We start from the raw sequence: 27,054 nt of genomic DNA, 5'->3' as shown, positions 1-27,054 counted from the left end.
CCCAAGACTGGCACTTGAGTAGTCTGATGACTTCCAGCTCTGGACAGTTAGAGAGATCACCACATTAAAAAAAATCACTTTGATCCTCAAAACACAAAATGGACATGTGACAAGGACGGATCTTAAACTTTAAACATGACCAACTCTTCTCAATATGAAATTGTTTATCCCTCTTATAAAGTAACATGAATGTAAATAGTTTATTCATGTCTGTCTCTACCTATCTGTCTGATGTCTTATATAAGACATACACAGTTTACACACATAATGTACATAATTACAAGCTGATAAGGCTAGAGGCTGAAGTGACCAGCTGTGTGTAGGTTACTGAAGTTTATGTGAATTACCTGTGACTGGTAGAATTTTGCTTTAAGGGTGACAATTCCCTATTACTAAGAGTTTGCTGCATTGCATATGGAAAGGAATCTTACATATATGATGATGGCTAGATTTTGAAACAAGAAGATAATCCTGGATCATCTATGTGGGTGTGCTGTCATCACAGGAATCTTTAAAGCAGAGGGCTTTTCCCTGCCAGACCAGGGAAGAGAACACAGAAAAGAAAGGTGGAAAGACTTAGAGGTGACCCACTATTGCTGGAGGAAGAGGACAAATGAACAGAAATGTGGACAGCCTCTAGCAGCAAAAACCAGCCCCCAATGACAAGTGACAAAGAAATGAGGACCACAACCCAAAAATCACAAAGGACAACCTGACTGACTGGGATTCAGCCTCAGAACCTGGTCCAGACAAGAATTCAGTCAATGCGGCAGCAGATTCCAGGCTTATGATATATAGAGAGGGACTGTCACACTGACGATGGAAACTATGAATGTGTATTGTATTAAGCCTGGAACGTATGCATTATGGATCCAATAGAAAGCATGTACTGCTGAATATCAATGTGTTAAAAGTAACAATAACAAGCCAGGTGGTGGTGGCGCACACCTTTAATCCCAGCACTAGGGAGGCAGAGGCAGGTGGATCTCTGTGAGTTCGAGACCAAGCCTGGTCTACCGAGCGAGTTCCAGGATAGGCTCCAAAACAATACAGAGAAACCCTGTCTCGAAAAAAACAAAAACAAAAACAAAAACAAAAAAAATGTAATAATAACACAATAACCACTAAAATGGCCATCTAAAACTGAGCCTTCTCAGGACACATACACCTCCCAATTCATAGTATTTATGAGTACATGGGAAATTTCTAATGATAATTACTGGGTACTATTTAATCTTATCTAAGAGTATAAGTATTTTCTAGATGGTTATCATTTCCAACACTTAAAATTTAATGATTTTTAAAATTCAATAGATGGTTGTTTTATCAACTATCTTTAAAACTGTTTTACCAGGTTGATGCAATTCACCTTAGGAAAATGTCTTTTCATTACCATTTCATTTGTGTATGTGCACACATGTACATGGATACATGTGGGCTTGTATGTGCGCCAAGTGCACAAGTACATATGAACATGTGCATGTGGATGCTAGAGGGCAACCTCGAGTGCTGTACCTCAGTTTTGCCACCTGGTTTCATGAGACTGGGTCTCTCACTGTTTTAGTACTCAAGGATTAGGCCTCAGGGACCTGTCTGTCTCTACTGGTCCAATACCAGTATTACAAACACAGAGCACATGCTAAGCTTTTCACATGATTCGGAGGATCTAACTCAAGTCTTCATGCTTTCACTGTGAGTCCTTGACCAAATGAGCTATCTCCCTAGTTCCTAATTGCATATCTGCATACATTTTATTCAATCCATATCTTACATTACCTTGTAGTAGTCACATTTTTAAAAAGCCAGTGATAGTTACTGTCTTTGCTTGAATCAATGTTTGAAAAAGTTCAAGAACATAAACAAAGCCAAGGTTTATATGCTTCAAAAGTACAAAGACTTCTAAGGCAAATGTCACATATTTTTCGTTTATAAATGCATAAAACCAGTACTAGTGAGTTACTTTTTAACGTAACTTTATTGATATAATGACCATACTTTAGAATTTGCAATTCTTGAATTAGTGGATCAAACTGGCACACAGTGTTACTGCAAGCAGGTGACAGTCCCTCTGCTTCCTGACTGTAAGGTCAGGTTTGAGATATCTTAAGTCTTACAGCACAAAGCAAGATTTCCAAATTGTCACAGTAGAGAAAGGTTGGCCTTTTCTAGATACTCTAGATTGTAACAAAATGGATGTGGAACATGGACACTTACTTTTTCTGTGTTCTTTCAGCCTGTCTTGCAATATCTATAGCTGCCTTTCTGGCTTCGAAATCTTCCCTTTTCACAATCTCTCCTGTCCCTCGGTAGCCTAGCTCCACCAACTGGCGAGCCAGGCTTTCATCCTAAGGGAAAAATCAACCAACAGATGTCTGGGTGAGTTGTCTTCAACGTCTACAAAATGATTGTTTAAATTAAATGCTCCTCTTTAAAAGGACACAAGAGCTATTACACATGCAAAACTAGCCTCCCTACAGTACCATTAGATACATTTGGTCTTCTCTTTTAACCATAGATAGAAGATGAAAAGAGCAAACAGCATCAACCACCACCATTTCTCCAAGGGATCAGAGGACAAAACTCTGTTGTGTTTTTAAACAATTTATGCAAACAGCAGTAGACAATTAACAGTGTATCTTTAAAGCAATGTAATTAGACAATAGTGTGCATAAAAGAGTGGCTTGGAGATTCAATGGCACACAAAGGGAATGAGTTACTTTCAGAGAGCTCGGTGCTTCAGATGACTTAAGCCAATTAACTGAGGACACAGAACAGTATAACTTCAAATGCCACTAAAGAGGAGCAGATGAATTTCCTACTTAGCTAAAAAGATGTTGTTCCCACATAACAATGGCACCAATAAGAACAGAAAAGTAGACACACAAGAAGATAGCCACAACATGCCTGGAGTTGACAGAAACAAATTTCCCCACAGTATGTTAGACCTGCCATATTTTAGGTAGCTTAAAATTGTATCATAAATGTTATTATGTGTATAACATACTAAAAAAAATACTTGTTTTCCCAAGGCTTAAAAAAGGTATTGTTTTATATGACATTAATAATATAAACTATTAAATAAAATATATATGCACAAATAATGACATTAAATGACATGGAAAATTTCAAATACAATGAAAACAGCGTATGTTATATTTTAGACATCAGTAATGAATACAGGATGAACAATTAAATAAAAACATGAAAAATGCTAGATCACTAATCTTTCTGCCCACCAAGTACCTTACATGTTAACCCTGTTGCTTTACTAAGCATTAAAAGAAAACTCTGAGCTCCATAGAAAGGTCTGCAGGCACTTACCAGGCCAAGACAGTGCAAAGTTCCAGGCATAGGAACATCAAGGCTGCTGTTTGGGTCCAGATGTTCTACTTAGCAGACCTCCCTATTGCTGTGTTTAGTTATTGTGAACCACAAAACTAAGCAAATGTCTCCATCTAGTGGAATTCATCTTTAGTAGAAAAAGCAATTTGAGGTTTGCTTTTAAACCAAAGTTGAGTATCAACTGCCCTAAATACACTGCTAAAATGAGTTTGTAGAAAGGACTCTACTCAAGACAGTAAGACTCCTCCTCCATAAGAATATAAATTTCTTGTGATCAACACAGAATTTTACAAACTGAGGACCTTTGAAAAGGTTTTGTGTTTACTTACATACTAAATTTTGTGTTCCTTCATGTCCTAATTCAGTTACACAAAACCATTTGGATAGTTCTAAAACTAGCAATGCATATACATGTATGTATACATACACACACACATAATATAACAACAAATTTGCAAAAGCTGTTGGGAATCGAACAAAACTCAAACATGTAGCATGATGTAGTGGGACCACTATTCATCTCTCTACTGTGACAATATAGTTCTAGTATCTCTGAAAACACATCACTAAACAGCAAACTACTCAACCAAACTAAGCACAGGCCCAAGACTATCCCAGGGATTCACATCTGGGTAATGTTAAAATGGAATGTTAGCTATCCAATTATGCTTGACTTTTCCCTATCCCTCAATCTTATTAGTGACTACAGGTAAGGCTTAATAGTTTTTCTATTACCATTATCTAAAAGAATATTATCCAGCTATAAAATCTATATACCAAAAATCAGAATGACAATTTTAAGGTAACTTTTAGTTGTATACAATTTCTCTTTTCTCTGACCTATAACTCAGAAATGTGATATATACATCATGAGATAGGTAATGGCTAGCAATAATTTTCACAATGCAACAGCTACTACTAGATTCCTTATATCTTTCCTACTTTACAAATGTAAAATTTTTGTTGAAAAAACTTCAAGACATGGAATGTCTTAATGATAAACCACTTATGGTCTTGTCGCTCGGAGATTATCGCTGACACTCAGAGGAATAGCCTTTTGATCATTACTCTTGGCGTGTGTGTGAGCATGCTAGGTATCCACGAGCAAAGTTTAAAAAAAAGTATTGAGAAAATCCTCTCCTGCCCCACTTCTTTAAATCTAATAACATATCATGGATGCCTTTTCATGAAACATACATATAATGAAACTTGGCAATCACGCATTCTATAACTTTGTGAGTACAGGTACTATACATAGTTCATTATTGTGTCTTCAGCTTTCTGCCTCCCGTGATGGGTAGGGATGAAAATGTGACTTTCCATTGGGTTTCGTTGTTGTTGTTTTCTTTCACTGTTGGACATTTCAAAAAATAGGAGATTCCAATACCCCTCTTCCAATGAATAGGCCAATAATTCAGAGAGAAAATTAATAATGAACCACTGTAATTGAATTATGCTTGAGTCTAACATAAGAGATATACATAAAACATTCTATTATAACAATGTGTGGTGACCCACCATTGGGAGGCTTGAAGCAGGAGGATTTCTGTCACATGAACCTCAAAGTCAAGTTAATAATGCAAGCTGAGGTCACCTAAGAGTCATCCTATAACCTTTATCCAGTGACTGATGAAAGCAGAGGCAGGCACCCACAGATAAACACTGAACTAATCGCCTGGAACCCAGTGACAGAGAGGGAGGAGTGATGAGCAAAGGGATCAAGACTGGGCTGGTGAGACCCACGGAAACAGCTGACCTCAGCAAGGGAGAGCTCTTGGACCCCAGACTGATGGCTGAGAGGCCAGCATGGGACTGATCCAGACCCCCTGAATGTGGGTGTCAGTGAGGAGACCTAGGCAATCTATGGGGCCTTAGGTAGTAGATCAGTATTTATCCCTGGCATACAAATGGACTTTGGGGGCCCATCTCACAATGAGGGATGCTCTCTCAGCCTGGACACTTGGGGCAGGACCTAGGCCCTGCCGTGGATGAAATGACAGACTCTAGAGATCCCCCATGGAGGGCCTCACCCTTCCTGGAGAATGGAGTGGGGATTGGATCAGGGCTGGGGGTGCTGGTGACAGTGTGGGAGAGGAAGGGAGGGAGTGGGAGCTGGGATTGACATGTGAAGAAAGCTTGTTTCTAATTTAAATTTTAAAAAGGTTTTAAAAAAGAGTTAGTCTGGTATCCTTCTCCGTACAGTGCCCATTTATTTAACTTGCCTTTAAATGATTAGTGCAGCCACCATTGTTGTGAGATTCTGTCTCCTAGCAATAGCAGAAGCTACACCCTTAAAATCTCCATACCTTTTCAACATGGTACTTGAAGTTCTAGCTATTGCCATACGACAACAAAGGGGGATCAAGGGGATACAAATTGGGAAGGAAGAGGTCAAACTTTCACTGTTTGCAGACGATATGATAGTTTACATCAATGACCCAAAGAACTCTACCAGGGAACTCTTACAGCTGATTAACACCTTCAGCAAAGTGGCAGGCTACAAGATCAACTCAAGAAAATCAGTAGCCCTGCGATATACAGATGATAAAAGGGCTGAAAGAGAAATCAGAGAAACATCACCCTTTACAATTGCCACGAACAACATAAAATACCTTGGGATAACGCTAACCAAACAAGTGAAAGACCTGTATCATAAGAACTTTGAATCTTTAAAGAAAGAAATTAAAGAAGCCCTCAGAAAATGGAAAGATCTCCCATGCTCTTGGATAGGTAGGATCAATGGAGTAAAAATGGCAATCCTGCCAAAAGCAATCTACAGATTCAATGCAATCCCCATTAAAATCCCAGCACAATTCTTCACAGACCTTGAAAGAACAATAATCAATTTTGTATGGAAAAACAAAAGACCCAGGATAGCCAAAACAACCCTGTTCAACAAGGCAACGTCCGGAGGCATCACCATCCCTGACCTCAAGCTCTATTATAGAGCTATAGTCCTGAAAACAGCTTGGTATTGGCACAAAAATAGACAGGTAGACCAATGGAATCGAATTGAAAATCCGGGTATTAACCCACACACGTACGAACATCTGATCTTTGACAAAGAAGCTAAAAATATACAATGGAATAAAGAAAGCAGCATCTTCAACAAATGGTGCTGGCATAATTGGAGACTGGCATGTAGAAGAATGCAGATCGATCCATGTTTATCGCCATGCACAAAACTTAAGTCCAAATGGATCAAAGACCTCAACATAAATCCAGCCACACTGAACCTCTTAGAAGAGAAAGTGGGTGGTACCCTTGAACAAATTGGTACAGGAGACAGCTTCCTGAACATAACACCAGTAGCACAGACAGTGAGATCAACAATTAATAAATGGGACCTACTGAAACTGAGAAGCTTCTGTAAAGCAAAGGACACAGTCAGCAAGACAAAAAGGCAGCCCACAGAATGGGAAAAAATATTCACTAATCCCACATCTGACAGAGGGTTGATCTCCAAAATTTACAAAAAACTCAAGAAGCAAGTCTCCAAAACACCAAAGGACCCTATTAAAAAGTGGGCTGCAGATCTAAATAGAGAGTTTTCAATAGAGGAGTCTAAAATGGCTGAGAGGCACTTGAGAAAGTGCTCAACATCCTTAGCCATCCGGGAAATGCAAATCAAAACAACTCTCAGATACCATCTCACTCCTGTCAGAATAGCTAAAATCAAAAACACCAATGACAATTTATGCTGGAGAGGATGTGGTGAAAGGGGGACACTCCTCCATTGCTGGTGGGAGTGCCAACTGGTTCAGCCACTTTGGAAATCAGTATGGAGATTCCTCAGAAAAATGGGAGTAAACCTACTACAAGACCCAGCAACTCCACTCTTAGGCATATATCCAAAAGATGCCCATTCATTCAACAAAGATGTCTGTTCCACTATGTTCATAGCAGCTTTATTTGTAATTGCCAGAACTTGGAAGCAACCTAGATGTCCCTCACCTGAAGAGTGGATAGAGAAAATGTGGTACGTCTACACAATGGAGTACTATTCAGCAGAAAAAAATAATGGAATCATGAGATTCGCAGGCAAATGGATGACACTAGAAGAAACCATCCTGAGTGAGGTAACCCAGTCACAAAAAGAGAAACATGGCATGTACTCTCTCATATATGGATTTTAGACATAGATCTGGGGAGTGCCAGCCTTCAATCCTACGGCCAGAGAGTCTGGGAAACAGAAACTTTATTTAGTGGCTGATCGAAGAAGAGGCAGACTCCCTCGGTTAAGTACTGAGCTGAACTCAAGAAAGGCAGTAACAGAGAGGGAGGACTGATGATCAAAGGGATTAAGACTGGGCTGGTTTAACCCCCAGAAACAGCTGACCAGACAAAGGTTAACTCTTGAATCCCAGGCATTAGCCTGGGAAGCCAGCATGGGACTGATCAAGACCCCCTGAATCTGGGTGTCAGTGAAGAGGCCTAGGGAATCTATTGAGCCTTGGGCAGCAGATCAGTACCCATCCCAAGTATACACACGGACTTTGGACTCCCATAGAACAATGTGAGGTGCACTCTCACCCCGAACTCTTGGGGAAGGGTCTAGGCCCTGCCCTATATGAAATGACAAACTATGCACACCCCCATGGAGGGCCTCACCCTCCCTGGGGAAATGAGGGGATAACGGGGGTGGGGGGTGGGGGGAGGGTACGGGAGGAGGGGAGGGAAAGGGAGAGGGACCTGGAACTGACTTGTGAAGCAACCTTGTTTCTTATCCAAATTTAAACTGGAAAATAAAATTTAAAAAAAATAAAAAAAAGAATGCCATACATTAAAAAAAAAAGCTCTCAAAGCCTCTCAGCCCCACACAAAGAACTTGAAGATGTTGGTAAAAGTAGAAGTTGCTCTCCCTAGGGAAGAGCACACTGAATGGCTGTCCAGTACCTAATGGTCAATCCTAAAAGCATACATACAGGTAGCAGTATATGATCTGAACAGATTATATTTAGGATATATAAATCCCTTTCCAACACTCCATGCAATAACAATTAATGAAAAAAAGGCTATGAATTTGAGGCTGAGTGGGGAGGGGTATATGGGAGGATTTGGAGGGAAGGGAGTAATGTTGTAATTGAATTATAATCTCAAAATAAAAATTTTTAAATGTTTTTCTTGATTTTCCTTCAAATCACTAAAAGTGTACATTTAAGCAAAGGGACCTCTATGCCCCAAATACAAAAGCATCCACATCCATAAAAGAAACATTACTAAAACTAAGATCACACATAAAACCTCACACACTTATAGTGGGAGACTTCAACACCTCACTCTCTTCACTAGACAAGACCACCAGACAGAAACTTAACAAGAAACAAAGGAAATAATAGATGTTATGACCCTATTGGGTTTAACAGACATCTGTAGAACATTCCATCCAAACATAAAAGAATATACCTTCTTCTCAGCGCCACATGGGACCTTCTCTAAACTCCACAATGTACTTGGCAACATAGCAAACCTCAATGGGTGCAAAAATATTGGAATAAACCCCTGTATCTTATCAGACCACCATGCTTGAAAAATCAGAATTCAACAACAACACAAATTGCAGAAAACCCACAGGCACATGGAAATTGAACAATGCTCAATTGCACCATTCCTGGGTCAAGGAGGAAAAAAGAAGAAATTAAAGACTTCCTAGAATTCAACTAGAATGAAGACACAACATACCCAAACCTATGGGACATTTTGAAAGCAGTGCTAAGAGCAAAGTTCATAGCAATAAGTGCCCACGTGAAGGAACTACAGAAGCATCACACTAGAGATTTAACAGAACAACTGAAAGCTCTAGAACAAAAAGAAGCAAATTCACTCTGGAGGAGTAGACAAAAAAACAATCAAATTGAGGGCTGGAATCAATAAAATTGAAACTAGTAAAACAATATAAAAAATCATTGTAATGAAGAGTTGGTCTTCCAAAAGATAGACAAAACTTTATCCAAACTTACCAAACTGCAGAGTGAACATGCAAATTAACAAATGCAGAAATGAAAAAGGGGTACACAACAACAGACACTGAGGAAACCCAGAGAGTTATCAGGTCATGCTTTGAAAACCTGTACTCAACAAAATTCAAAAATCTAAAGGAAATGAATTAATTAAATTAAATAAAGAACAGATACGCAATTTAAATAGACCTATAATGCCTAATGAAATAGAAGCAGTCATCAAAAGTCTCCCAACCAAATAAAGGCCCATGCCCAGATGGGTTCAGTGAAGAATTCTACCAGAAATTCGAAGAACAACTAACACCAATTCTCCTCAAAGTACTCCACACAATAGAAGCAGAAGAATCATTGACAAACTCTTTTTACAAGGCTTCAATAACCTTGGTACACAAACCACACAAAAACACAACTAAGAAAGAGAATACAGGTCAATATCCCTCATGAACATTGATGCAAAAAAATACTCAATAAAATATTGGCAAATCGAATCCAAGAACACATCAGAAAAATCATACACCATGATAAAGTAAGCTTCATCCCAAGGATACAGGGATGGTTCAACATACAAAAATCGATCAACGTAATCTACCATATAAACAAACTGAGAAAGAAAAACCACATGATCATCTCACTGAATGCTGGAAAAACCTTTGACAAAAAATAAAGGTCTTGGATAGATCAGGGATAACAGAAACATACCTAAACATAATAAAAGCAATATACAGTAAACCAACAGCCAACATCAAGCTAAATGGAGAGAAACTCAACACGATTCTTCCCCGGAACAAGACAAGGCTGTCCTCACTCTCCATACCTCTTCACTTCAATATTGTCCTTGAAGTTCTAGCTAGAGCAATAAGATAATAAAAGGAGATCGAGGGGATACAATTTGAAAAGGAAGAAGTCAAGCTTTCACTATTTGCAGATGATTTGATAGTTTACATAAGTGACCCAAAAAACACCTTCAGCTGGATACAAAACTAACTCAAAAAGAATCAGTAGCTGTTCTATATACAGATGATAAATGGGCTGAGAAAGAAATCATAGAAGTATCAACCTTTACAATAGCCACAAACAATATAAAATACCTTTGGGTAATGCTAACCAAACAAGAGGAAGACCTGTATAACAAGAACTTTGAGTCCTTAAAGAAAGAAATTAAAGAAGATACCAGAAAATGGAAAGATCTCCCATGCTCTTTGATAGGTAGGATCAATGTAATAAAAATGGCAATCTTGCCAAAAGCAATCTACAGATTCAATGCAATCCCCATCAAAATCCCAGCACAATTTTTCACAGACCTTGAAAGAACAATTCTCAACTTTATATGGAAAAACAAAAGATCCAGGATAGCCAAAACAACCCTGTACAATAAAGGAACTTCTGGAGGCATCACCATCCCTGATTTCAAGAACTACTATAGAGCTATAGCCCTGAAAACATCTTGGTATTGGCACAAAAATAGACAGGTAGACCAATGGACTCAAACTTAAAACCCTGATATGGACCCACAAACCTACGAACACCTGATTTTTGACAAAGAAACTAAAATTTTACAATGGAAAAAAGAAAGCATCTTCAACAGATGGTGCTGGCCTAACTAGATGCTGACCTGTAGGAGACTGCAGATAGATCCATGTCTATCACCATGCACAAAATTTAAGTTCAAATGGATCAAAGACCTCAACATAAATCCAGCCACACTGAACCTCTTAGAAGAGAAAGTGGGTGGTACCCTTGAACGAATTGGTACAGAAGACGGCTTCCTGAACACAACACCAGTAGAACAGACACTGAGATCGACAATTAACAAATGGGACCTCCTGAAACTGAGAAGCTGCTGTAAGACAAAGGATACAGTCAACAAGACAAAACAGCAGCCCACAGAATGGCAAAAGATTTTCACCAACCCCACATTTGACAGAGGACTGATTTCCAAAATATACAAAGAACTCAAGAAGCTAGTCACCAAAACACCAAATGATCCAAGTAAAAAGTAGGGTACAGAACTAAATAGAGAATTCTCAATAGAAGAATCTAAAATGGCTTAAGAAAGTGCTCAACATCCTTAGCCATCAGGGAAATGCAAATCAAAAGAACTCTGAGATACCATCTCACTCCTGTCAGCATTAGGGTTACCATAAAACAGTAAGCCATTATAGGTTTAAAGAGAAATCTGGCACTAGGGAAATGTCCAGAGATCTACAAAGTTGACCCCAACTAACAACCTAAGCAATAGTCGAGAGTCTACTTTAAATGACTTTCTCCAATAATGAGATTGATGCCTACCTTATACGCCATCCTAGAGCCTTCATTTGGTAACTGATAGAAGCAGAAACAGACACCCACAGCTAAACACTAAGCTGAACTCCTGTAATCCAGTTGCAGAGAAGAAGGAGTGATGAGCAAAGCGGTCAAGACCAGACTGGAGAAACCCACAGAAACAGCTGACCTGAACAAAAAGGAGCTTATGGATCCCATACTGATAGCTGAGAAACCAGCATAGGACCAAACCATACCCCCTGAACATGGATGTCAGTTTGGACATCTGGTTAATCTATGAGGCCTCTGGTAGTAGATCAGTATTTATCCCTAGTACATGAATGGACTTTGGGAGCCCACTCCACATAGAGGAATATTCTCTCAGCCTAGACACACAGGGGAGTGTCTGGGCCCTGCTCAAATAATAAGGCTGACTTTGAAGATCCTACATGGAAGACCTCACCTTCCCTGAGGAGCAGAAAGGGGATAGGATAGGGGTTCAGTGTTGGGCAGTGGAGGAGGAGAGGGACAGGAAACTGGGATTTACATATAAAACAAGCTTGTTACTAATTTAAATTTTAAAAAGTGAAAAAATCTTTTTCTTCCTTAAGATATGTTATACAGCATAGTAGACGTAGTAAACAATAATATATTCTACATTTCAAAGTTTTAGGATAATAAGTTTGATGTTGTAACCACAGAAATTTAAAAGTTGAAATGATAAATGTTTTATTTAGTGTCCCATATAGATCATAACTTCACTTTTTATAACACAAAACATAACTTATCAATATAAAATTAAAGATAAAAATTTCAAATGTAGAGCTGAAAGAATTACTAAAAGATAAAACCCTTTGTAACCTGGCCAGAGAGTCTGGGAAACAGAAACTTCATTTAGTGGCTGATTGAAGAAGAGGCAGACTCCCTCGGTTAAGTACTGAGCTGAACTCAAGAAAGCCAGTAACAGAGAGGGAGGACTGATGACCAAAGGGATTAAGACTGGGCTGGTTTAACCCCCCAGAAACAGCTGACCTGACAAAGGTTAACTCTTGAATCCCAGGCTGATGCCTGGGGATCCAGCATGGGACTGATCAAGACCCCCTGAATGTGAGTGTCAGTGAGGAGACCTAGGTAATCTATTGAGCCTTGGGCAGCAGATCAGTACCCAGCCCGAGTATACACACAGACTTTGGACTCCCATCCAACAATGTGAGGTGCACTCTCACCCTGAACTCTTGGGGGAGGGTCTAGGACCTGCCCTGGATGAAATGACAGACTATGGACACCCCCATGGAGGGCCTCATCCTCCCTGGGGACATGAGGGTATAATGGGGGGGGGTTGGGGGAAGGGCATGGGAGGAGGGGAGGGAAAGGGAGAGGGACCTGGAACTGACTTGTGAAGCAACCTTGTTTCTTATCTAAATTTAAACTGAAATATAAATTTTTTAAAAACCCTTTGTAACCACTCACACCAATAATAAATTTCACTATGTATCTTTCAATAGCACCTCAGAGTTCCCTCTCATATATAGTCACTGTTATAGTCACTGTTCTTGTTTTTTTATTCATTCTTTGAAATTTTTATTCAGTGTATTCATATAACATTCTTTCCTGTCTCCCCAAATCCTCCTAGCCTTCCCTCCTCTACCTGCCCAATTTCATGCTCTTTTTTTTTTTGAAAGAGAAAGGGTGGTTGGTCCACTAACAAAAATGACATCCAAATTGTGTTGGTCATCTATTCCTGAGCCTAGGGCCTGCCCTGGAGTGTGTCTGGTATTCACAGTGTCACTCCTCTGAAGTAAACTGATTTTCCTCCTAATTCCTATCATTTACAGGTAGCTAGGAATAGGAACTTTTTGCCCACTTCACCTTTTTCATGCTGGGACTTAGGTCTGGCTTAAGCATGTGTAGGTATAATGCTTGCTCTCACAGTTTCTGTGAGTTTGTAGGAGCACTTGCCCTGTTGTGACTGGAAAACACTTTCCTTGGAGTTGTCTGCTAACTCTGACTCTTAAATCTTTCTTTTTTGCATAGATCCCTGAGCCTTGAGGGGATGAGCATGATAAAAACATTCCTTTCAGGGCTGAGCACTCCAGAGTCATCACCCTCTAGATGTTGTTCAGTTGAGACTCTCTGTATTAATCATCATCTACTCCAGGAAGAAGCTTCTCCACTGAGGTTTGTGTGATGCTCTGATCTACAGGTGTAGCAGTATGTCAATGGGAGTAATTTTATTGCTGTGTTCATTTAGTAGAATAATAGTAGACGGTTTTCTCCTGGGCCCCATGAGTTATTTAGTCTCAGACTCTTGGCCTCATTAACAATATCAGGCATTGACTCCATCTCATGGAGTGGATCTTAAATGCATGCAATGAAAAAGTGACTGGTTACTCCCATAATAATCATACCACTATTGCACCAGTGAGTATATCTTGCAGACAAGTTGGTATTACAGCTTGCAGAGTTTATTGCTGGGTGAGATTGATGATTAATTTTCTCCTGCACTACTGTGCATAGCACATTCTAGCACTTTAAGGCTATCCAGTTTTGTACCAACTAGTTTTCTCTATATTCTATGTCCTAAGTATGTGACACGTTCAGCAATAGGTACTTATCATCAAGTTGTATGGGGTAACCAGTAACACTGACAATGACCTCTAGTGTTTTGAGACTATATGGAACTCCTCCAGCCAATGAATCAAAAAGAAAAAAAAAGTAACTCATTCTTGGTACTGGGGATTTTATGTGTTAGCATATAATGTCTAGTTAAGGTTATTATCTCTTCCATTATATGGTGACTTAATTAGGGTTTTCATTTCTGTGAAGAGACACAATGATCTTGGCAACACTTACAAAGAAAACATTTAATTGGAGGGGCTGGCTTATAGCTTCAGAGGTTCAATCCATTATCATCATGACAGGGAGCATGGCGGCATGCAGGCAGATGTGGTGCTGGAGTAGCTGAGAGTCCTACATCTTGCAGAAGATAGGAAGTCAACTGACTGTCACACTGCAGCAAGTTTAAGTGAAAGAGACCTTAAAGCCCAGCCCCGCAATGACACACTTCCTGCAACAAGGCCACACCTCCTAATAGTTCCACTCCCTTTGGGGGCCATTTTCTTTCAAACCACCACATATGGTGATTCCATTTAAATTCCACTTATACTTGCATATAGATGAAATTTATATATGTGGAATATATGATATATATCAAGTATATGGCATATTACAGAATATATATACATATAATATATATATATATTCTACAGTAGTGGTTTTCACATGGGTTTTCAAAAGGCCTTTAGCATTAGTTATTCCTCCCCATATTCCATCCTCTATTGTGCCTCCCTTCCCCAGCCCCTTTAATCCTGTATAGAATATGTTATAATAGGATGAAAGAGAAAATTCTAACAGAAGGTGGGAGGCACCCTTGAACGAATTGGTACAGGAGACTGCTTCCTGAACATAACTCCAACATCACAGACACTAAGATCGACAATTAATAAATGGGACCTCCTGAAACTGAGAATCGTTTGTAAGGCAAAGGACACAGTCAGCAAGACAAAAAAGGCAACCCACAGATTGGGAAAAGATATTCACTAACCCCACATCTGACAGAGGGCTGATCTCCAAAATTTACAGAGAACTCAAGAAACAAGTCTCCAAAACGCCAAAGGATCTGATAAAAAAAATAGGGTACAGAACTAAATAGAGAATTCTCAATAGATGAGACTAAAATGGCTGAGAGACACTTGAGAAAGTGCTCAACATCCCTAGCCATCCAGGAAATGCAAATCAAAACAACTCTGAGATACCATGTCACTCCTGTCAGAATGGCTAAATCAAAAACTCCAATGACAGTTGATGCTGGAGAGGATATGGAGAAAGGAGAACACTCCTACACTGCTGGTGGGAGTGCTGACTTGTACAGCCACTTTGGAAATCAGTATGGAGATTCCTCAGGAAAATGGGAATCAGTCTACCTCAAGACCCAGCAATTCCACTCTTAGGCATATACCCAAAAGAAGCACATTCATACAACAAGGATGTCTGTTCTACTATGTTCATAGCAGCATAATTTGTAATAGTCAGAACCTAGAAGCAACCTAGATGCCCCTCAACTGAAGAGTGGATAGAGAAAATGTGGTACATTTACACAATAGAATACTATTCAGCGGAAAAACAGTGGAATGTTGAAATTTTCAGGCAAATGGACAGCACTAGAAGAAACCATCCTGAGTGAGGTAACCCTGTCACAAAAGGACAAACATGGTATGTACTCACTCATTTATGGATTTTAGACATGAATCAGGGGAGTGTCAGCATACAATCTCACTGCCAGAGAGTCTAGGAAACAGAATCTTTATCCAATGATTGATGAAAGCAGAGGCAGATACCCACAGACAAACACTGAACTGAACTACTGGAATCTGCTATCAGAGAGAACTGATGGGCAAAGGAGTTAAGAGTGGACTGGTTTAATCCACAGAAACAGTTGACCTGAACAAGGGGGAGTTCTTGGACTCCAGATTGATTGACCCTGGAGACAAATATCTGGTTGCCCCTAGAGACATGTAAATGAGGTCAGTTTCCCAGGTGTTTATTGCTGATTCCAGGTCAGGCATGAAGCAACTTTAATAGAGATAACTTCTCAGCAATGGATTTTCTGCACATACCCCAAACTTAAGGTTCAATCAGTAACTGTCTATTGTTCAAGTCCTGAATTTCAATGTCACTTTCTGTCTGGGAATCCTGACCACTCAGAACTATGTGCTTACTTTACTCAGTGGCTGGTCAGCTTGACCTCCCTAGCCTGAGAGAAACTGTGTGTTCAGTTTGGCTCTGTTTCTTGTTGCTTACTCAAGAAATGATGCATGACCCTGGAAATGTGATTCTTATTTGTCCAGAGGTTTTGACTGTGAGAAGATGCAGGAGAGCTGTAAGAAGGGAGATGTGTGATGGGGAGAGACGTGAGAGCTGTGTGTGTGTGTGTGTGTGTGTGTGTGTGTGTGTGTGTGTGTGTGTGTGTATTAAAGGTAATGTACAGAGAGGGAAGTGTGAGAGATGTAAGAAGTGGGAGAGAAGTATGGAGAGGTGAGGCTGAGTGGGTAGAGAGATATATAAGATGCAGCTGTATAGAAGAGAGATGTGCATGTAGGAGAGATGTACACACACGTAGGAAGAAGTGTACGGCTGTGTGGAGAGAGATGTGGCTGTGCAAAGAAGAGGTGTGAAGGTATGGGGTTGTGTGGAGAATTTAACTGTGTGAAAACGGACGTGACTGTGTATAGAGATGTGTGGCTGTGTAGAAGGTAGATGTAGCTGGGGAGAGAAAAGAGATGGAACTATGTACACAGATGTATGGCTGTGCAGGAAAAAGACGTTTGTATGTAAAGAGAGACAGGTAACTATGTGTGAGAGGTAGTCAAGAAAGATTATTTGAGTTGAAGTAAAAGAGAAGGTTACCATCATAAAAGCGTGTGTTTGTTCCTTTTTTCTTAAGTTACCATCAGAAAGAGTATGTTTCCTTATTTACCCCTCAGAGAGAAAAGTCTAGCCCTCACTACATTCATGATTTTTTTTTTGCATACCCTGAGGAGGCTGCCTCCCTTCATCCCTATCACTTTCCTATCCAATGAAAAACTGCAATTCCATCTGTCCCATCCTGACACAGTTTTCACTGAACATATATATATATATATGTTCATGATATGCTTTGATGTTTACTTTGTGAATGTCCTAAAATTAGCATCTGAATACGAGGCCATGAGCTGATTTACTTTTGATGTACTTAACAATATATTAAGGTTCTTTTTTTATGCACCAAATGTCCTGAGTCTCCCTTTTGCTAACATTAGCAGGTATAAATTCCTAACATAACCAATATTTAAGTTGACATAGTCATTTTGTTTGTCTGAATATCATTATATAATACATTAATGTTGAGCCTAAAAAGGCCCGGACGCAAGGCCTAGTGGAACTTCCTGAGCCTGGCTAGAGTTTGGCAGCCTGTCTTTGGCCTATCACTTGCACACAGGAGTGGTTCAGCAAAACTGTCTCTGCCCAACTACTGCTAACGTGGTGAAATATTATTGGTCCTTACACCTCACCCCATCCTGAGGTCCCCACCCACTTCCTCAACCCTATATAAGTACCTGCTTGATGCAATAAAGAGAGAGCCTGCTTCGACTGTCTCCCTATTCAGCATGGTTCTCTCTGGTGACTAGGAGGGGGATCTGGGATGTCAACACTCTCCATCCCACTCAGCCCCAGGAAGAGACTGGCTGGACCAGCCCTTCCATGGCCCGCCCTACATTAACACAGAAAAACTCATGAAGAAACTAAGTTCTTACAAATTGATAATGATTTGCCACCTTCATATCTTAAAACTGGATCTGCTACACGCATTGCAGCTCAGGAGGGAAAGGTATCCTGACTTGTCAGGAAGTCAGGCTGTATCTGAAGCTGCAATAGGACAGTCTGGTGATAATTTTGCCTTCTAAATCACCTAGTCTTTAAACATAAATATCCAAATGACTTTTGACATGTTTTGTAGTCCATATCATTCTATTTAGATATTCCCTAATATTGGTCACTCTATGTTAATAGTCTCAGGTATAGAATATATTCTTCTAATATGCTGTTTTGCTCTCTTATTTCAAAAGAAGTTCTTCAACTGTAGATTTTATAATTTGCTCTGCTCTCTTACACTGATTCTTTTTTTTTTTGAGAATTCTTATAGAGTACTAGAACTTTTTATCTTTGGAAATTATTAGATTTGCTTCAGTTCTTTACCTATTTCCTCTTTTATTTTCCTTTCTTTTTCTTTTTGTTTGTTTGTTTTTTGTTTTTATGAAAAGTTAAATGATCAAACTGGCAAGTTATGCTCATGGGTGTAGTAGTGATATGGAAATTATGGATGTGACCAACCACATTTTGTTGGGATTTAAATCCCACCCCACAGGGAGAAACACATGCCTACTGTTGTGAATCTGGCCAAGAACTTGTTCCTAGGGGAGATACATAGGCCCTCAAGTGAAACTGCTATTATTATCTTCCTAAACTGACATAGTATAAAACTAGCTACTGGACACTTACCTCTGGCACCCACAGATGGGTGCAGCTCTCAGGCCTCATCAGAGAAGCATCTTTGTGAGTGGACAGTAATTAATGCAAAACCTCACAGCAGGTCAAAGTGCAGAGAGCACGTGTCTGTGTAGTGTTCGGCCATAATGAGACATCTGTATCACACCTTCTATTTCCAAGGCTCAGCTAATACTCAAGAGAGTACAGAAGTAGCCTAATACCCAGAAGTCAGATAGGACCATGTTAAAACAGTGATTTCTGTACATTTTAGGACTGATATACTCATGAACCCACAGAGTTTGCTTGCTTTAAGACTTGCATAAAATCAAGCCAGTGAAAATTCCAATGTTTGTGGGCAACAGGCTCATTAGCCTTCACCCCCAGTGAGAAGCTACTGACAGCTGATGGCTGCTAAGGGAGAGAGAATCAGTTTTCTTTAAGGGTTTGGCCCCTGGTAGAGACACTACACTTCAGGCAGCACAAATTTGACTCAGTAAATCAGGTCAAAAAGGGAGACATGAAGTTGGAATAGGGTGGGATGAGTTAGGTGAAGGAGAGGTAAATATGATCAAAATATACAATCTGTGCTATAAAGTTCTCAAGGACTAAAATGTATTAAGAACATAATAGCAGTTAAATAACTGGAAAAGGTTTCCTCCTTTATGCTATTTTTAAGAATTTATTGGTTATATGTATCTACTTTTAGGTCCCTTCCTATTTCACTTTTCTTTGGGAAGAAGAGGATCTCACCATGCTGCTGTAGCAGACCTGAGGTTTACTATGAGGCCCAGTATGACATATAATTACTACTCCAGTCTCCCAAGAGCCACTATGCCGATCGTGTTTTAGTTTTCAATGCTGAAGGGTTTCTGTTCTTGCTATTCCAAATTATTCCTGAAGTCTGTCATCATTTTTAAGGCTTTCGTCTGCACATCATTTTCTTCCTGGCTTCCAGTGTGCATTTTTAAAAGTCACTCTTTGTAGCACGCTTCCACTGTCTGTGGAGGCACTATTCTTGTTCTTCAGACTTTGACTCCCCTGGTTTTTTATGCTTTTTTAAGTTTCACAGAACCTTTAGAAGACATGGCCCACAGAGCTACACTTCTTTGCTGTATTACTGTTTCAAATGGTGGCACTTGGTCTCTGAAATTTCCCTTCATTCCTTTTTAATTTTTTTCCGCCATTACTTTTAGTTATCGAATGATTTCAACTTTTTGACTATTATTGAAACTATAATTTAATTACAACATTTCTCCCTTCTCTTTGCTCCCTCCAAACACCCTTTTTACCTCTCCCTACTGTTCGTCAATGTTTCATGGCCGCTGTTTTCATTAATTGGTACTGCATGAATATATATGTATGTGCATATATATTCCTAAAACAACCTGATGAGTTCATAACAGTTACTTGTATGTTTCTTTCAGGGCTGGCCATTTGGCACTGGACAACCAGCTGGTATATCTTCCCTGGGGAGGGCCACCTCTCCTGCTCCCAGCTTTACTCAGTTGCATATAGTTCTATAGGTACAGTTGGGGCCTTGTGAGATTTCCCTTGTCCAGTTTGGCGTGTTCATTGGTACCACCCTTGTTGAGCTCACACACAAACGGTCATGTTTTAAAGATGTAGCTTCTAGTATTACTAGGAGACACAATCTCACAGTAAATGCCCTGATCCTATGACTCTTACAATATTTCTGCCTACTCTTTTGCAATGATCACTGTGCCCCAGGTGTGGGAAGGTTTTATAGCTATATCCAATATGTGGGAATAGGAACAAATGCTTATGGATTTCTGGTAAGGACTGTGCTGGTTTAATACATTAGTGGTTGTAAAATCCCCTCCAGTAACCATGACTTTACTGAGTAGTTAGCTAGGTTTCCAGTACCAGGTATGGTCTCCCTCTTTTGAGTGCATTTTAAGCCCACCAATGTATGCATGCCACAAATGTACCTGCCATGCTGGTCATGTATGTGGTTCATAGGTGTCACAGTGAGTAGAACTGTTGATTGCCTCCCCTCTGGAAGCTTATACAGTGCCTTCTATACCACAAAATCTAATCTTCACACTCCTTACTTTTACCTAAACCTCTTTCAAGTTTTGTCTTTTCTGCCCCTGTTCAACTGAATCATTGATTCCATTCCAACAGCATCTTAATAGTGTGATATTGTCCAAAAGGTAGGTACAAAGAATAGATTCAAGAGGTCTCAGGCTCTTGATGAAGACCCAGAGTCCCTAGTTCTTCCTGGCAGCCCCTTTCAGTCTTTCCAGCCAATCTGCAGTGCTACGTAATCCCCACCAACCTGCAGAATTTCTCTCTAACAAGGACCCAAATCTGCCATACTGGGGACACTCAGGTAGGGGACCTTCATCCTCTCTTCATCCTCTTTCTTGTCCTCCCTTCTAATCTCTCTAAACTTACTGCAAGGTTAAAAGGGCCAGGGAAAAACACCTTACCCCTGACTTGAACCAGGACTCGGAATCCCACCAATCCCTGAGGTCCCTGAGCTGTCCCCAGAGTTAGACCACAAAACTCCACCAATACCAAGCAACCCTGGCAAGTTCAGTCCCCCAAGAAACCCTATATAAACTCTGTACTCTGTTCAGTTTGATGCTACTTATTACCCTACAGGCAGTCACCCTCGTGGATTCTTCCTTCCCAATGAATCTCTTGTTGTGTGGTGTGACACTGAGTCCAGCTATAACAACTTTTGCCAGAGCCAGAACAGAGCAGAGCAAATCTGTAACACTTCAACTGGGAAGCCTTCCCTAGCAGATCAGAGCTGTTACACTTGCATTAGGGAAACTTTCCCTGGAACAGAGAGCTAACTGTAAGCTACTAAGCTTTCAGTGACTTTTGGGTATTCCTTGGCTCCCAACTTCCAGGACATCTTTCCATCTGAGATGCAATGCTTACATTTGATGTCATAACTCAGATAGGTTATCCTGGTGTCAGTGTTCTCCACTGTGGTCTGAATTGTACTGGAACCCTATCCCTCATCTCCAGTCCACCTACAACAGACTCACCTTCCAACTCACCAACAGCTCAGCACCCCCATCCCTTAGCAGTAATCCTGTAAGGTTCCCCTTTGGTCAGTGTAAACACTTCCCTGAGTCCAGTGAAGTAACCATTGAGTGTCTAGCACCTCTCTGGTACTTTTGGATACAGAGGAATTCCCAGCTATGGTCTTCAAGGTCTTTTCACTTGACCACATCTTACTACTCTCAGAGCTCCAATCCTGAAATTTCCTTAAGGCCAATTTGGTTATTGAACCCCTTCCTGCCCTCTTTTCCCATCATCCCTCTGTGGCTTTGCATAATCCCACAGCTTCTCTAGGCCCTCGTGACTTTTATGATCCCATTCCCGACCCTTGCCAACGGATGAGATCCTTCTCTTAGAGCTCAGTTTTCATCCTTGCCTTCTGGCCTCTATGAAAGCCCGAGTACCAGGCACTGAGTCTCTCCCCTGGCTTAGCCTGGCTAAGCCCCTGACACCCATTTGAGTGTGGTGATAAGCCACTGAACGACTTGGTCCTTGCTTGGTCCTGTAGCTGCTGGAGTCGAAAGGTAAAAGTGTAAATAACTTATAATTTGACTGACATAATCTATAGCTTTTGAGTCTAATTTTCATTGTTTGATGCTTTCAATTTGTAAAATCTTTATAATAGTTTTAGTTAAAAAAAAGAATCTTAGTAGTGGCTGAGTCATTAAGGCGATTGACTTGAAAATAAAAGAATCTTGAATATTACCTAGTGCAGCCCCTTCATTTTTTTCAGATGAAGAAATAGAATTTCAAATTGATTTAAAACACAATATCACACAGTTGAGTCTTGGAATTCACAGCTGTTCTGACTATAGCACACTATCTTTAATTTATCACTTAAAATCACTTATCACTTAAAATTTGTCCTATTCAAATAAGCCCAAGAGACTTGTTGCACAATACTGTAGCTATAGTTAGTAACAAGGTATTGTTGAAAGTAGTAAGAAGTAGATTTTAAATACTTTCACAATAAAGATTATACATGTGTGAGGTAGTAAATGTTGTCTATATTTTAGCTATTCTACACTGTGTATATTTCAAAATATCACATTGTACAAGATAAACATAATTGTGACAATTTTTTAAAACTTAAATTAAGCCTGGCAGTGGTGGCACACGCCATTAATCCCAACACTTGGGAAGGAGGCAGAGGCAGGTGGATCTCTATGAGTTCAAGGCTAGCCTGCTCTACAGAGTGAGTTCCAGGGCAGCCAGGACTATTACAGCTTGTCTTGGAAAATCAAAATTAAAAAATAAATAAAATAAAAAGTAAATAAAGCAAGGAAGGAAGGAAGGGAGGAAGGGAGGGGGGAGGGAGGAAGGAAGGAAGGAAGGAAGGAAGGAAGGAAGGAAGGAAGGAAGGAAGGAAGGAAGGAGGTTACTTTAAACAGTATGGTCTACAAGTAATTTGCTTGAGATACTACTGTTGGAATTTTTCAGATTCTACTTTCTTTATCACTTAAATAGGTAATTACCTTGCAGTCATATTTGAGAACATAAGTGTCTACAGCCAACAGCACTTTAAAAGTTGTCATTAGAGCCAATGAGACGGGCCAGCAAGTAAATGCACTAACCCCTACACCTGGTGATTTGAATTTGATTCCTGGGACCACGTGATGGAAGGAAATAACCAACTATCACAATCTGTAGTTGCTTTAGTATTCAACATCATCTTATTATTGCATGAAAGTTAAAAAGATCTAAATAATTCCACATTTAAGAGCACACATGCCATTCCCTCAGCAATGTTATCACTCTCTGTTTTAGAGATTTCTAAAATTCTGACTGATAGAACACACCATAGTAATTTCTTACCTCTAATAAACATTAACATTTTTAGTGTCTTACCTGAAAATCTGTATCTTAAAAAAATATTGAAATCTGTCCTAATACTATTAACCTTAAGTTTGGCAACGTTCTACTTAGGCTGCAAAGACAACTTTACCTATTAAGATATTAACCATATTTTGAGTTTTTGTGGGTTACCTTTTAACATTCAAAAGTTTGTATGTAAACACGGAAAACCAGCTTTATTTTTTCTTCATTTCGGTGTCTTAGATGCAAGGAATAACAAAAATAACTTCTGTGTTTAAAATAACTTCTAAGCTTAAAAATTTGTTTAACAGGGAGATGGGAAAAGGGATTTGTTGCCCAGCCACACAACTTGGGTTTGATCCCTGGGCCCATAAAATACAAGTTCAGAACAGACTCTAAGCTGTCCTCTGACTTTTAATGCATGTGTATATACACAACTGTAATTGTAAAAGTTATTTGTGTAATAAACTTAAGAGCTTGGTTTGTGGTTATTATCACATATAATTACAAAAAAAATCTGTTTGACTAAGATTATTTTCATACTGTGGCACCTAATATGTTCTGAAGTCAAAACATTTTTCAAACGAGTAGTCAAGCGATCCTCGTGTAAGTAAAACACTTTTGGGGAATAAAAGAAAAAAAAAATGGTCCGTGTACTAAAATGTTATGTGACTGCCTTGTACAGGAGAGATGGAGTTGGACAGGTTCAAATTCCTTCCAGATTTTGCTGTGGCTAAACCCTGAGTTGTTCTCTTTGTCCTGAAAGGAGGTGGAACCTTGGGGCCCCAGGGCTTTGCGTCTCAGGCTTGCAAAACCCACCAGCTATGGTTTTCCTGCCACTCGGTCTTCGGATGCACAAGGTAACCGGTTCCCACCGGTTTAGCTCTTCCGTCATTATTATTATTTTACAAAGACCCTGCGTCACACAACTGCCTGTCTGTGCTGCACACAGCGCTTGCAGGACTCTGGGACTCTGCAGCAGAAGCTTCTGGAAGCCAGTGACCCGCCATCCGCGCCACCACCGCCAGGAGGCGACCGAGCCCCGCCGCGGCCCGCAGGGTGGCCCAGCGTTTACCTCCAAGTAGTACAGGTCCACCGTGGTGATCTGCGAGTCCAGGAAGTCTTCGTAGGTGTTGAACTGAGTGACGATGTTGTCCACAGCCGTCAGCCCCTCGTCCTGATCCATTGCGGCTACACACGCGTCCCTAGCGACCGAAGGGGGGCGTCCCTAGCAACCGAAGCTGGGGGCGGGGCTGTACACACAGAGCAGCGCTAATCCCGCCCCAGTTGGTGTCCAGGTAGGTTTCCACCTGACTAACCCCTGGGAATCCGTCCAAGGCCAAGTCACCCTGCGATGCAAACTCCCACCCACGGTTTGAAAACTGCAGCATCTCTAGGGTGTTCCGTCAAAATGTGCTTGCTCAGTGTTTGCAGTAAGTACCTTGTAAGAAGACGATCACAGAAATTTACAAGAAATAGTCTGGCTAGCTGCATCAGCAGCAAGATACACATGTGATTCTGTTCAGTCGTATACATTAAGGCAAGTTATTGTTAAGTTTGAGTGCAAGGGACAATTTATAAACTTCCCAAACGAAACAGCCTTAATGACAGGCTCTTTAAAGACCTCCTTAGTCCCTAGGTTCTGCCTTTCATTTCCTTTACTTTCTGTTATTTAAAATTCAGTAAGGGAACAATGAAAAATCTTGCTTTCCAGAACCTTCCTTTTCTTTAAAAATGGGGGGAATTCTAATCATGGAACTATGTATACCATGAGAACACTTAGCATTGTCTTATATTTCTACTTACTCATTTCTTTAAAATACTATGAGTAGGAGCTAGAGAGATGACTCAGAGGTTAAGAGCACTGGCTGTTCCTCCAGAAGTCCTGGGTTCAATTCCCAGCAACCATGTAGTGCCTCACAACCATCTATAACAAGATCTGGTGCCCTCTTCTGGTGTGCATGAATATATGCAGGCAGAATACTACATAATAAATGAATCTTTAAAAAAGGAAATACTATGAATACAAAATTGAGTTTTAATTTGGGCCCACCTGAAACTTCTTTCTTATTACAGCTGACCGGCACAGCTGCTTCTACCCTGGAAGCTCAAAAGCTTGATGTTGTGCCAAGGGGACTTCCAATCATCCCATCCTTTTAGAACTCACCTCAGATTCTGCAACAAATCATCTATCTATTGTAGGGGTGGGGGTGGATATCTGTGGACCCAAAGTCAAACCAGGACTATTCAAAACCCCAACTTGTTCAATAAGTAGTAGTATCTTTATTAAAATAAACACCTACCAATGATTTCTATTGTATAATTATCCTGAAAGCTAGAGAAATTAAACTCCAAGAATGAAGACAAAAATCAGTGTCATTTAAAATGTTCCTGCTGATAGGAAAAAGACATCTCTGTATTGTACATCAGGTCTAAAAGGAACTCAAGACAAGTGACAACTGTCATGTCTGTTAGGATAGCAAAGCGTATGTTGGCCTCCAGTTCTCTCAGCACCTCAGGTACCAAGTACCTGTTACAGAGACCATGCTGGCACCCTGGCTCATCTCTTCTCACCCTGCCCCCCACACACACACACAGAGGTCTCCAACGTATGGGCTTCCCTTCCCACAGCTCCTCATATCCATGTGGGTTTTTGTTTTTTTTGCTCTCTCTTGGTTTCCTCTCTCTCTCTCTCTCTCTCTCTCTCTCTCTCTCTCTCTCTCTCTCTCTCTCTCTCTCTCTCGCTCTGCCTTTTCTCTGTTGCCCCTCTCTCTCGGTCTGCCCCCCTTATTCCTTCCATGCCCCTGCCACCACTTTCATGGCCCAGCTCACTCCTGGCCATACTCAATGTAATACTTTCACTCCCTGATCTGGCCTCTTCCAGATGCCTCTGCCTGAACTCTTCTTCATAGATGCTGTAAAAACCTTCCCCTCAACCGCTTCCTACATCTGGTGCTGAAGCCCCTGCTCTATACACTACCTAAGTTCCATGTCTTCCCTGAAAAAGACGTTATTCTGGGTGTGTGGAGCACAAGAGAAAACTTAGAAAGGTCTCTGCCACTTATGTGCACAGAATATAACAAATAACATGACTTTACCACATTTCAGCACCATCTTAAATACCATCCAATCAATATCTCATTTTGTCACAATCACAAACTCACTAGAAAAATAGCACTGGTGTTGCGCTCAACATGGAGACAGAATGGAGGGCAAGAAACACAAGTACTGAGTAGGATGCAGGGACAGTTCAGTAGCAGTGAGGGCACATGAAAGAATCCTGAGAGAACAAAACTGACAAGAGAGAAAGGAGCTGAACTGAAGTTGGAAGCTGTGTTAAAGAATTTGCAGAAAAGAGCAGCCATGTCCTTGACAAGAGAAGCTGTGATGACAATGGCTTCAGGTGTGGAACCAAGCCATTGCATGTTGCTCAAATATCAGGAGCACTTGGATGTATTTACATATGTTACATCTGTTTTTTACATCTTCCCACACCAAAGCTTTATGATTTCCTTGAAATAATAAAACACTTGGGAATGTTTGAACTCCT

General features: G+C 40.4%; 1 protein-coding gene across 2 annotated transcripts in view; it reads right to left on the bottom strand.

The window, feature by feature from the left end:
• The window catches only part of Cfap299 (cilia and flagella associated protein 299), a 450,575-nt gene extending 425,833 nt beyond the window's left edge, over positions 1-24,742 (bottom strand). The window contains exons 1-2 of one of the 2 annotated variants that reach the window (XM_040747462.1): positions 24,580-24,742; positions 2,215-2,345 (exon numbers count right to left, since the gene is read on the bottom strand). In XM_040747462.1, coding sequence (XP_040603396.1) covers positions 2,215-2,345; positions 24,580-24,690 — 242 coding nt within the window. In that variant the 5' untranslated portion in view covers positions 24,691-24,742. The remainder of the gene's footprint in view (positions 1-2,214; positions 2,346-24,579) is intronic. The other variant, XM_040747461.1, reaches the window with a different exon arrangement.
• Positions 24,743-27,054: the final 2,312 nt, after the last annotated feature.

This window comes from Mesocricetus auratus, unplaced genomic scaffold (assembly GCF_017639785.1).
Source record: "Mesocricetus auratus isolate SY011 unplaced genomic scaffold, BCM_Maur_2.0 Super-Scaffold_100006, whole genome shotgun sequence".
Lineage (NCBI taxonomy): Eukaryota > Metazoa > Chordata > Mammalia > Rodentia > Cricetidae > Mesocricetus > Mesocricetus auratus.
Note: the sequence above shows the minus strand (reverse complement) of the source record. Positions and strands in the feature narration are given on the sequence as shown.